Below are 12,114 nucleotides of genomic sequence, written 5' to 3'. Positions count from 1 at the left end.
AAGCAGACTGTCATCCCTGGTCACCATCAGGTCTGTGGTCGCCCCAGTGAACATTCAACGCTGTCGGTGAGTTTCGGCTAAATTGAAAAAACCATCGACCGTTGATTGTGCCCTGTGGCCAGCCATTTTCACTCGGTGTCTCCAAAAAAAGAAGGAAAAAGAGGTAAAAACCCATGTAGAAACCTGCACACAGGCATGACCAATGACTGCTTGAAAAACCACATGAAGAGCACAGCATACATCCTTGACAAACGAAAAATACTTTCTACTTCCAAAACCACAGCAAAGGTCACAATCAACATTCATTGCTGTCGGTGGGTTTAACTGTGTAGAAGAGCTCGCTGAACAATGAATGCAACTGTGTCCCAGATGTCATCCGAACGTCACAAGGAATAGCGTCACGATATGCTGATGATGGCATTATTTATTCTTCTGCATGTCTCCCCCCCCCCCCTCCCCAAAAGCAGGCACACACAGGCAGTGTGAATCGGCTAGCAGTTCAGATTGCATTTCGATCACCCTTGCTGAGATGTAGGGGCTCGAGTCTGGCTACAGAAGAGGAGAAAGAAGAATATAGATGCAAGGGATAGTTCAAAGAAAGCCGAAAAAGACATATAACTTTGCATTGCATCTAAGGTCTGATAAAAGATGTAGTTGCTGTAATGATTACCAAAAAAATACACAGCAAAAATATGCTATGTATGACTAGATGCTTTCTAAAATGATGGGTGGCCTTTTTGGAGTAAAAAAGATTGACTCATCAAAAGTTATAATCGCATCAAACTATTGTTCAAGATAACACTATCAGCTACACCCCTCAGGTTTCATCCAAATATACTAGTCATAATCAGTTTGGTTGAACAGATACTTTAAACACGATCAAATGTCATTTTACCGTCAGCTGTTTATCATGTGAAATAAAAAATAAACTGCCTGCTATTTGTATTGTTGTATTTGATCAAATAAAGTCACTAGTTCAGTCTTCAACAATGTGGTGAGTCCTTTTTTTACATCGTTCTTCTTTGGTTTGGTTGGAGGAGATGTCAGAGCCGGCCCGTGGCATAGAGGCCGATTGGACTGTTTTTACACTTTTAATAGTGTATCATCATGTCAAAAAGACCCAGGGAAGAAAAAGAAGAAGAGAAGAGGTGGACAAGTGGGTAAAAGACAGGTAATGTGATGAATGAATACTTTTTTTCTTTTTGGACCAGAGTGCTACGAGCTTATTTTGGACGATAGTAGGCTAACGTTTGCTTACTTCAACCTTAAATCCATTAGGGACAGTTGGCAAGACTATTCAGGTGTTTGGGTAATAACCTACAGCATCATTTTGAGCTATGGCCTACATGTTTTCTTTTAAGTGTGATCTGTATAATCTGAAAGAAACAAAGCTATGCAGTCTGAGTGCATGAACATAATGATTGGTGGTGACGTTGGCTGCATGAAAGGGGAACCAGCTAAAATCTTGACCTACTTGATAAAAGCCTTGAAGCAATATGAATATCAAAATATGCATCTTTTACAAATCTTCTAAAAACTTTTATATCTAAAGTTTTCATAGGCGGACATTTCACCTTGAAAGAACGTTACTTTTACCCACTAATATATGATGGAATGTTTGTTCAGGCCATCACATTGATTCAGAAACGTACACAAACAATGAAGGAGAACATGTGTGCATTTGCATGTATTTATTCATGTTAATATGTTACAAAATGAGCAAAATGAACCGTTTTTATCACTTCAAGAAATCATGACAAATCTCATAATAGGTTAAAAAAAAGCCAAGTATAGTATGCGACAACAAATTATAAAGTGTCATAAAAAAATTACATTGTAAAGTATATTATCAATAAGTCATAATGTCATGTTATGAAAGTATAGAGGTAATAATAAAAATATTTTTAATTATAAATAGTATGCCATCAAAAACTAGTGTCATAAAAAATGACATAGTAGATTATGTCATCAAATATGTATATGTATGTATTAATACATATGTCAATACCATAGAATAGTTCAAAATCACATTCATGAGCTATCTTCAAATCACATTCATGAGACAATTTGTCTAATTTCAGATTCGATTTTACAGGAAATGGTGCATAGTTACAAAATAATTTTACGACAGCCCAGAAAAATACTGCACCTCAACACGAGGGCCAAATCCCAATGTCCCTTCTTAAGCCCTGATCCCCCAGGGTCTTAAGAAGTCACCTGTTCAATGGTTGAGTGTGAGGCTGTACTTGAAAAGGTGTAAATACATGTTATGTATTACTCCCTGATTTCAACGGCTTCAAGGCTTGCCTCACGAGATGAGCAGTAATTGTCAAATAATCTATTTTTTGTCAAAACAGCTTCAATAACAAAATGAAATGTTTGATGAATGAACTGTGTAATATAGTGCAAGTGGTCCTATACGTTTTTGTCTGTAGGGATTATGTAACTTCTTATAGAAAAGTCATATTTACACCTAACACACAATAAATAAATCAGAGTGGATGAAGACCAGTTACTGCACGAAAGGAACAATTCTAGACTGAATGAAAAACACATGACTTATTTTGTCCACTAGAGGGACACACGAGAACAGGAGATGAACAGGAAACAAGGATTCAACCAGTTCAGCTTCATGTCATATGTATTTTTCTTTTTACTAGATTTACACAAATCCAAAAAAACAGGTCAAGGAAGTACAGCAGTTAATGATCATAATGAAAAGAGAGCACTCCATAACATGTATGCATAAACGATGTACACATGAATGATACATGTATTTTCGACAACAAATCAAACATACCAAACATGGCTCACAATGAGGCGCCTTTATTTTTTAGAACTATAACTGGAAAAAAAGTGCACACCTAAAAAAAAACAAGCATTTAGAAATACAAACACGTGACTAAAATATTACGATGATTATTACTACTGTTAATGACTTCATAGTTTATTTATCACAGATAAAAGTCAATTAATTTCATAATTAAAAGTAAATTCCACAGATCAGGTGTTTTACTTGCCGTTTCATGCTTTGATTTTCTTTAAGCTGGGGATAAGGATGTAAAAAACTATTTCTAAAACACAAAATGATGTTTTGAACAGTTAATATTGATGCATTTTGTGTGAAATAAAGAATATGTGCAGCCTCCAGATAATTGATCAAGTGCATTACCCTGGGGGAGATGATGAATGATTTTGAAGCCCGCTGACCATGAACATAAATTGGTAGACCATGACATGAGATGGGGAGACAATGTTTCAGAAAACTAATAACGTCTGTAACCCAATGATGACTAATACAAACTAGTTCTGCTACCAACTTGGCCAGTCTACCCATCTTAACAGGGTAAGTGCTGCTGTACTACCGACAAACTTAACCATCCGGTTCTACAGAGCTCATTGTAATGACACATCTAAAAGAAATGTATACACACAGACAACTACCGCCATTAGACACCATCATATCACTGGCTTTTAACAATAAAGGAAATAGCACAACAAAAGAAATGGCAAGCCGGCCATGTAAGCAAATATCACATTTTACACATTAAGTTTCTAAAACTATACACAAACCTATAGTACTAAGAACCAGTTACCAGCCTCCGCTTACTTTCTAAATAACACTCCCAGCTTGTTTTGCTTGTTTTTGATTTGATGACACTGAAAGGCCTTTGAATGTGTTGTGGAACAATTTGAATCCGTCTTTCGTGCCACAGAGAACCAAGTGTCTTTGGGAACTAACATGATGATGCTTATTTGCTGTGACGTCTGAAAAACCTGCAGTCTACCAATTTTGATTGTGTTCATGTTCATCAATCCATATATTTTGCCATGTTATTCCACCCTTACGTTTTTTTGAGGAATCAATATATTGTGTCACATCTGGGCAGATGATTAAAATCAATGTAATGAAGAAATCCATCTCCAAAGAAATCAGGCAGTTTTGATGTTATATTAAACACGTTATAAAAAAAGGACTTACTTTAAAATGGAAAAGAAGAAAGATGATCTTAATCCCTGAGCAATTTACACAGTTCCATTTGTAGCAGAAAGACAATTACACTGCGGGTAACAGCTCCAGAGAGCTGGATTTTGTAAACCCCACCTAGTGCAACAAAGAAGAATTACTTTGTAACCCTGAACTAGTGGTGTGACCTCCTTTGTGCGTTGCCATTTTTGCTGCTGTTCACACCCCCCTCCAGTGGGAGTCACTACTGTCTGATGTCTGCCGGTCTGAGCTGTCTCTCACCCTCGGCCAGAAAGATCTGCATGGCCCGGTAGAGCAGGTGGACGCCGAGGTCCCGTTTCTTCTTCACCTGCCAGTTGGACACCACGCCATAAAAATCCCCTCGCTTCTGATTGGTGAGCATCTTCAACCCTGGGACAATTGAAGAATCAAAAAGGTTATTGACATGCTGCACCATGTCAGAGTTAGTGGTTTTATTTGTGTTCGTTTTTGGATTTTCCTTAAATCCCACTTTCATTTTTACAGAATGTTTTCTTCTATTTCATTTATTAAGTCATACATGCAAGGGTTTATGTATTGTTGGTGCTGATTTTGGTGTTGACCATTTCAAAAATAAATCATACACTGATAATGATGGGGTACAGCAAAACGATTAAAGATCTATTGAAGATGCTGTAAGATAAAACCAAGGTTGTGGTTGTTGTACGGAAGGTACGATTGCATGCGTTTGATTTCTAAGAAATTGGGAAAATTACAGTATAGTGAGATTATAAGCAACTTGCAATTTTTCAGAAAGAAAACAAGGCAGAACGTGCAACATATAGCCATTAGCATTTTAAAAACACAGTTGACAGGTTATTAAATAGTTAATTTATCAAATGAATCCCATTGACCTAGATAATTGGTGATGAGTTTCATCCCTTGTTGTACTCACCGATGGCCTCCACCATGCAGGCCTCTCTTGTGAAAGCCTCCACTGGAATGACATTCTGGAAACAATGCAGTGAGATGACGCCCTGCTCGGCATTCCACACCTGAAGGATGTGCTGCACTTTGGTGCACAATTTCTGTCAAACAGAGAAGGGACAGTATTTTATATACATATTTTATTTATTTAATTCAGGTGCTGCCTCACCTTGGAAGTCTTGTCTCCTTTGAAGTACTCTAAAGCCTCATACAGGTGGCTGTAGGGCCGGGAGCGTTTCCCTTTGCCCACGTAAAATATAGCGTGGATAAATGTCTGGAAGCACTCCTGTGGAGTCATGGTGTGACTGCGGAATGGGAGGTTTTTCGTCACTCTGGCAGAGCAAAAAAGAAAAGAGAAAAAGATCCATTTTGTTATACTTTTGAGGGTGAAAAGTGTTTCTGTGTTAAAGAGAAGTGGTGGTTAAAACATAAATGAGGAAACAAGCTATTCCTAAAGATACACTGGGAATTAAACATTGCTTCATAGTTTTAGCTCCGTTTATCTTATGGAAAGTGATATGATAATGTAGCCTCAACACATAAATGGAGATGAGTTTATAGTGCTCTCACACCTGAGAAACTGTTGATGATTTGGCAAATGTTTTGCCTGATTTTTCAGCTTTTTTTTTTAAAAAACATCCCAGTGACATTTATGATAAATGGCAACGGACAAACCTAGGTACTTTCTCTGATTATGGGATAAAAAAAATGTGAATTGCTTTTCATACAGAAGAGAGCCTCGTGTTCTGATTACAAGCACTGGGTGGTAGAAATGATTTCCATGCCAAATAAGAATGGCATCATCATATCACTTCATGCTAAATATCTATCCTCCGAGAAGAAAGACACAAATCAAGAGCCAGCAGACCTCGGGTCGAGCAGCAGGTAGTTGAAACTGGACTTGATGATGCCCTCCCTCCACTTCCTGTTTTGATCCGGTTGGTCAAACTGCTGGCACAAAGCTTGCTCGTCAGCCTTGCAATCAGGCAGCTCGAAGGTCCGCAGGGCCCGACACAATTCTGGACTATAACCTAAATCTACAGAAATTAAATAATAGAACAGAAGAAAATGACTTGCTGTGTCAGTGACACGGTTGATAAGCTAAATGATAATAAGTGCATCGGTATAGCTCATTAAGAAATACATTTTTCACAGGACAAACATTTAAATAGAAACATAATTCTGAATGTATAATTCAAAAACATTTTGTAATCCATTTATCTCCTCACACACTTCCCATCTCATCCCCAAAACTGCTCACAATCTAATACTATCATTACCGAGTCACAGCACAGTAAGTAGTAATCAAGGACTTTAAAAGACGAGCACAAGCCGTACCTGTTTGTGGCTGGTCCAACTGCCTCTGGGGATGTGGCGATTGGGAGTTTGACTCCTGCAACAGGCGACACAGCCGCCGCATGTAAACGGGCCTGGTACGGCAGCCGATAGGGCCCGGGCTCTCCCCCAGCTCGAGTAGCCTCAATCTCAGCTCCTTGTCCGTCATCCCTTTTGTCTCTGCCAACAGCCTGTCCTTGGCATTTTCCTCCTCCTGTGGCACCATCTGGGGCGTCTGGTTCTCCTTTCCTCCGTCGACCGTGTCACTCTGCATGGAGCGCCAGTCATAGAGGACGGTCTCCTCGCCGCCGCTACTAGCACTCATGCTGGAGCTGAGCGAGGCGTTTGCTGTAGGCGGGACGTGGGTCTCGATCAGCTTGTGGCCCTGTTCCGAGTCGGTGTAGAGGTACTCCACCGGTTCGTCCGGGTCCTGAATGAGCGGCCGCCCTCCGGGGGTGTAAGACAGGTTAGCCAGGTGCTGAGGCCTGCGGCAGCTCGACAGACGGCTCATGCTGTACCTGGGGGTGCATCCGGTGCCTGGAGTGCAAGGGAGGTCGGAATCTTCTCTGGACCTCCGTGGGGAAAAATAGGTGGAGCTGGATGAAGATGAGCTGCAGTCCTCGGTGATCCAGACATCTTTTTTTAGGCTATCTAATTTGTCCTCACCGGGAGCATCATTTACGTGATTCGTCGTTGTTGCCTCATCTGTACTTGTCAGATCGGTCAGAAAATCCCTGCGTTCAGCAAGATCATGGGCTTGCATGGCCAGTATCACCTCTGCAAGGTTTCTTTCATAAGCACCCATTGAAGAATCCTGGTTTTCCTCCAGTATGACTGTGTCGGACAAAGTCTGCGATTGAGAGGCAGAGTCAGTTACACTGCTGGAGAGGACGAGCGTGTCAGCTTGGCTATCGCTAACACTTGAACCAGCTCCGAGGGTGCTGGACCGTGTGCCCGTGCAATCGGCAGAAAACGTGTCTCCTCCTACTGCGTCGTTCCCCGAATAGGACGGCGTATAACAATGTGCATGCGGTGAACCGTAAAGGTCTGCACGGCTCTGAGTTCTGGGCGTGTGGCGGCGTGTTCGGACCGGTGTGGGGAGGGTCACGTCGAACAAAGAAGACGCGATGTGGAGGCTCTCGGCGGGTCTGCTCGTCCTCAGTGAGCAGCGACTCAACCTCGAGCGAGTCCTGCCTGTTACAAAAGGACTTAGTGTGACTGCAAGGTCGGCGTTTTCCTGTAGCGCCTCGGCTGCATCATTCAACGGGGTGTCTGCCACCGGCTGACCAACGCCACACTCACTTGAAGTGTCAAGAACAGGACTACTACAAGGTTCAAACAAGTCATTGTTTGGGTGTGCTTCAGACAACACCAGTTGATCGTGCATACCTTGTACATGCGCTTTCGTTTCAAGTTTTGAATCCATCTGGGGTTCTGTTTGAACAGGTGGTAGATTCAAGTCTTGCCTTGCAAATTTAGAATCAGAGTCTGTAGAAATCTGAATCTTTTTGTTGGATTCAGCCGCAAGAGAACCCCCCTTTAGTAAAAGATGTCTGGGCTGTACAGAAGCATCCAGTGCACTGGTGTAATGGTCACTCTCACAGCTACTGTAATGACTACCGGTACTACCAGACCCACTGCTGCTCACGTCAACATGGGAAAGGACTGGCTGTTCTGGTATATTCCCCTGAGCCTCTTTCACACATTCACCCTCCTGTTCATCGTCACTCTCTGTCAAAGCACTGCGACTGACGACCGTTTTCTCCATGTCCTCCTCTGTGCTTTCACTGCTCTCCCTGCAGAAAACATAAACGTGATCTGGCGATGTGACGTCGATGCCCTGCGTGTGTAAAACGGTGGCCATGCGTTCTGAATCCAGGAAGTCAGAGTACTCGGACATGTCAAAAGGTAAGTCGCTGGTGCACGGGCTGCCATCAACACCGGGTGGCTGTGTGGGAGATTCAGGACTAAAAACAGGGAAAAATTCATCGACATCTCTGAAGCTCACGCTCTTGCGACTCGCTGCAGGTCCCACTGCGGACATGCGAGTACTCGATAGTATGGAGGGACCTTCAGATGCACAATGTGAGGCGGCATTGTTCCAGTACTGGCTGTTATGCCTCTTAGTGTCCATGTCAGAAAGCACGTTATATGACATTCCTCTGCAATCTGGCCTTCCATTAATGTTAGATAGGTTGAAAAATGATGAGCGCCTTGTGCTGCTCAATGGGGCTTCACCAAAGTCACTTATCATAGAAGAGTGGGAACTGAAGCTGCTGTCTGATTCAGGATAGCTGGACGTGTCTGTTTGGTCTGAATACACAGCTGTGGAGGAAATAAAGAAACCTAAATTAACACTGTTTCTTACAAAAGGTAAAATATTACTACCAGCCAGCCAAATTCTTGAAACTCTTTTTTATCTCATATATTTATGAGATTGTTGCGCAATCACTGTAATTATTGTCGTGTTACTCTGTTATGTTTTGGGGGCCGTGGCGCACTGTGTTAAGAGGTCGTCTGGGAACCGGAAGGTCAACGGTTCGATCCCCGACTGGGCCGTATATACAGGGATGGGTCAAATGCAGAGAAAAATTTCCCCCTTAAAGGGATAAAGATTGTATAAATTCTATTATATTCTTATAACAATCTGCTTGCAGCCGATGTTAAACATTTGACCGGCTGAATACATAGTACTGCAAAATACTATTACTATAATATCTCTGTTTCTAACACCACTGGATATGTATCGTTTTCTTCACGTTAATGAAATAACACAAGTTGGAAAAATTGACTTTGCATTCAAGTGGTGTGTTTCAGATGAAGTGCTTTAAGTAACCCCTAATAAAACAAAGGCCTCAAGGAGACTTTCTTACAGTATTGGAATTGCGGTGACTCGTCTTCCTCCGTGTCCACCGAACTAAACTGGTAGTCCTGAAGGAGCTGGGCACATTTTCGATTGTCCTGTTGCTCTGCAAGCTGCCCTGGTGTATCCCCTTCCTAAATAAATTGAGGAGATAACAGGTGTAAACCAAACTGAAGCAAACATTTAAAGCCATTATGATGAGATACCTTGTTACAGCACAGGTGTGGCAGCATTTATGGAAAATTATTAATAACGCTAAAAACAACGCTTACATTATGTTTAATGTTTGGGTTCCCTCCATTCATCAAGAGCAGCTTCAGATTTTGATAACATCCCCACAGTGCAGCAATGTGAAGAGGAGTCAGGCCTTCTGATGACCTGGGAGAAATACAAGAAAGCACAACTTTACATGATGCTCAAAGATTTTTTAGTAGTAGCTTGTGACAATATTTTATGTTTTAATGGAAAGTTACTGCAGGTTTTAAGTGATGCAAAAAGTCTGTGGAAGATAAATGGGTTGTGTAGTTACACAGGAAAATGATCTCACAAGGTGACATGGTGCTTTCTCTTTTCACTATTTATAACCACACCTGATATTGGGGTCCGCTCCATATTGCAGCAACATTTTCAAACAGCGCGTGTTCTTCTCAGTCTCTTTGCCAGCAGCCAAATGTATCGCAGCCACCCCTTTACTGCCCACCAGGTGGGGGCATGCACCTTGTGAAAGAAGCAGCAGCACAGATCTGCCAACGAGAGATCTGTCACAATCTGGCATGCATTGTTTTGTGGAATACAGTCTTATTGTATTGAAAAAGGGGGTATGCTATCCTGCTTAATATTGCAGTGTGGATTAAGTCAATGTTCGTTTCCCTCAGGTTGCTGGCTTTATGTGTACAACATATGATACACTATATCTTTCGAGCAGTCGTCAGGCTAGTGCATGCGTGAGACGTGTTAACGTTACAGGCAAAAGGGTAACAATCTGAAAGTACATGTGGGCATTATCATACACAAACTGCACCGTTTAAAAGGAAACAGTGGTCACGAGCAGACCCTTAATGCTAATGCTTATTTCAACAAAATGCAAAAACAGGAAACACGTTTCAGTTCAAGTTATGGGGTTTTGAGGACTTCACAGACCCCAAACACGTACTAAGGAAGTGATTACATTTAAGCAAGGACTGAAACAACTTGTTTCATTCATGAAACACTCAATTTGCTACCACTGTTGTATCAGGAGCATAACTAGGGTTAAGTTAAGATCGTGTAAGACGGCGAGCTACGCAAAGAAATGTGTGTACGATCTGTCGCATCGCATCAACAAAAGGCATGTCTAGACAAAACAAAGAGGGGGAGCTGAACGTCACCTCGGTTCTCCATCCTTCACAGCTTTACACAGTTGACTTTCGAGCCTCCTCTTCTTTCGATCCATGACCAACGTTTATTCCCAGTGTTAAATGTCTACGGTCGAGTATCTGCATATTCCGAAGGAGCCCATCGTTGAGAGCCCATGCAGCAAGCTACGGATAACCTTTCATCGAGGCGAGCTAAGAATGCTACGACTGAGGACTTGCAGAAACATGTTCAACTGCACTCATTCAATTACGTTTGCATGTGCAGTTAGCCAACAGTCGTTGTGTTTTATCCTTAGTTGTGTAAGAGATGTACCGCTATTGTGTTGACCGGTTGTTTATCCAAGTAATCTTAGCTCGTGAAAAAAGACGACTATTTCGTTGAAATTCCCTCCAAGCACACAAACTCCTCCTCCTTTCTGGCAGCAGGCGGAAGTCCCGCCCTTTGCTTTCTCTGATTGGACAATGCTCTCATTTCACGATTTAGCTACTTATCAGAGCCAGTTCCTGTATGACTGCTTATCACCTCCTTCTACTTAATGTTTGAATCAAATGTTTTTTTAAGATGACCTATTAAGCATGTAATCTTAGATACACCCTAATTTCTCGTTAAAAACCACATGTTGCAGTTGTTTTATTCACTCTCAGTCACAAATGTTTGCTACAGGGACTGTGCAAAGACATACTTTATGTTTTGGGCAAAATACTGTTTATTTTTTGTTTGATTATCTCACAATAAATGTTGTGTCTTGTGTGTTCATTGCATACTTTTTTATAAAGTTATGTTTTAGAAACAAGACACTCACAAGCCACCTAAAACACAATTTGCATAATAGCAATGGAAGGTGACATAAATGTGACGAATATTAACCTATATGCTTATTATATAATATATATAGATCGATCGGCCGACAACAATGGTAATTGCCCTGTCAAGTTGGGTGATTGATGAGAGAAAAAAAGCTTTCAGCACCTGGTATTCCCTGGCGGTCTCCAATCTAAGCACTGACTAGGCACGACCCTGCTTAGCTTGCGAGATCAGACGAGATCGGGCGTGTTCAGGGTGGTATGGCCGTAAGCGAAGAAACTGCCCACCAAAAGGCCCTTTAAAGACAGTGTAATAGCACTTTCTGCTCGTCTGTCTTCCCAAAGAGGGAGCACCTATTGCCCGGAACACAAACAAACACCCTCGCTATGGTGTAAAAGCAATTGCCTTGATACCATGCTCTGTCAATGTTACGTTAATACAGGCTTTAGGGATAAACCAATTAAGCTTTTGTAAAAACAAATTAAAAGCCTGACATAAAACATGAATAGAAAATGACGTGAAATAAAGACTGATAAAAGAATCACAGCAACTATTTTAATGGCGTGTTACAATTCATGGCCCCATACATAATGACATACATGCTTTTCATAATTAATCGATCAATCAATCAATCAATCAAAAGCTTTATTGTCATGTAAGCACAATACAATCACGGTTGTGTTTGATTAACTGGTTATCTGAACAAGAAGAAACACTTAAAATGTCAGTGATCTCAAAGTTGTGCAACTATACAGCTATTAAATACAGAACACAGAACAAACAGTGTAAAGAACAATACTTTTTTTAAATCAAATGTCAGATA

General features: G+C 41.3%; 1 protein-coding gene across 1 annotated transcript; it reads right to left on the bottom strand.

Moving 5' to 3' along the window:
* Positions 1-2,521: 2,521 nt before the first annotated feature.
* LOC306776028 (uncharacterized protein) lies at positions 2,522-10,796 on the bottom strand. Its single transcript, XM_079266617.1, has 9 exons — positions 10,499-10,796; positions 9,722-9,874; positions 9,404-9,509; positions 9,142-9,265; positions 6,272-8,593; positions 5,802-5,970; positions 5,103-5,265; positions 4,902-5,034; positions 2,522-4,378 (listed from the first exon to the last, which is right to left on the bottom strand). Exons 1-9 carry the CDS (start codon positions 10,561-10,563, stop codon positions 4,212-4,214), a joined length of 3,402 nt encoding a protein of 1,133 aa, XP_079122743.1. The 5' UTR covers positions 10,564-10,796; the 3' UTR covers positions 2,522-4,211.
* Between the last annotated feature and the right edge of the window lie 1,318 nt (positions 10,797-12,114).

This window comes from Melanostigma gelatinosum (genome assembly GCF_949748355.1).
Source record: "Melanostigma gelatinosum genome assembly, chromosome: 4".
NCBI classification, from domain to species: Eukaryota; Metazoa; Chordata; class Actinopteri; order Perciformes; family Zoarcidae; genus Melanostigma; species Melanostigma gelatinosum.
This window is presented reverse-complemented; position numbering and strand designations above follow the sequence as displayed.

Excerpts from the sequence above, each read along its gene's own strand:
- LOC306776028 (XM_079266617.1), bottom strand. The coding sequence starts at position 10,563 with ATGGATCGAAAGAAGAGGAGGCTCGAAAGTCAACTGTGTAAAGCTGTG. Across the intron at positions 9,266-9,403 it reads ACCCAAACATTAAACATAAT|GAAGGGGATACACCAGGGCA; the intron begins GTAAGCGTTGTT and ends CAATTTATTTAG. Across the intron at positions 4,379-4,901 it reads CTGCATGGTGGAGGCCATCG|GGTTGAAGATGCTCACCAAT; the intron begins GTGAGTACAACA and ends CAATTGTCCCAG.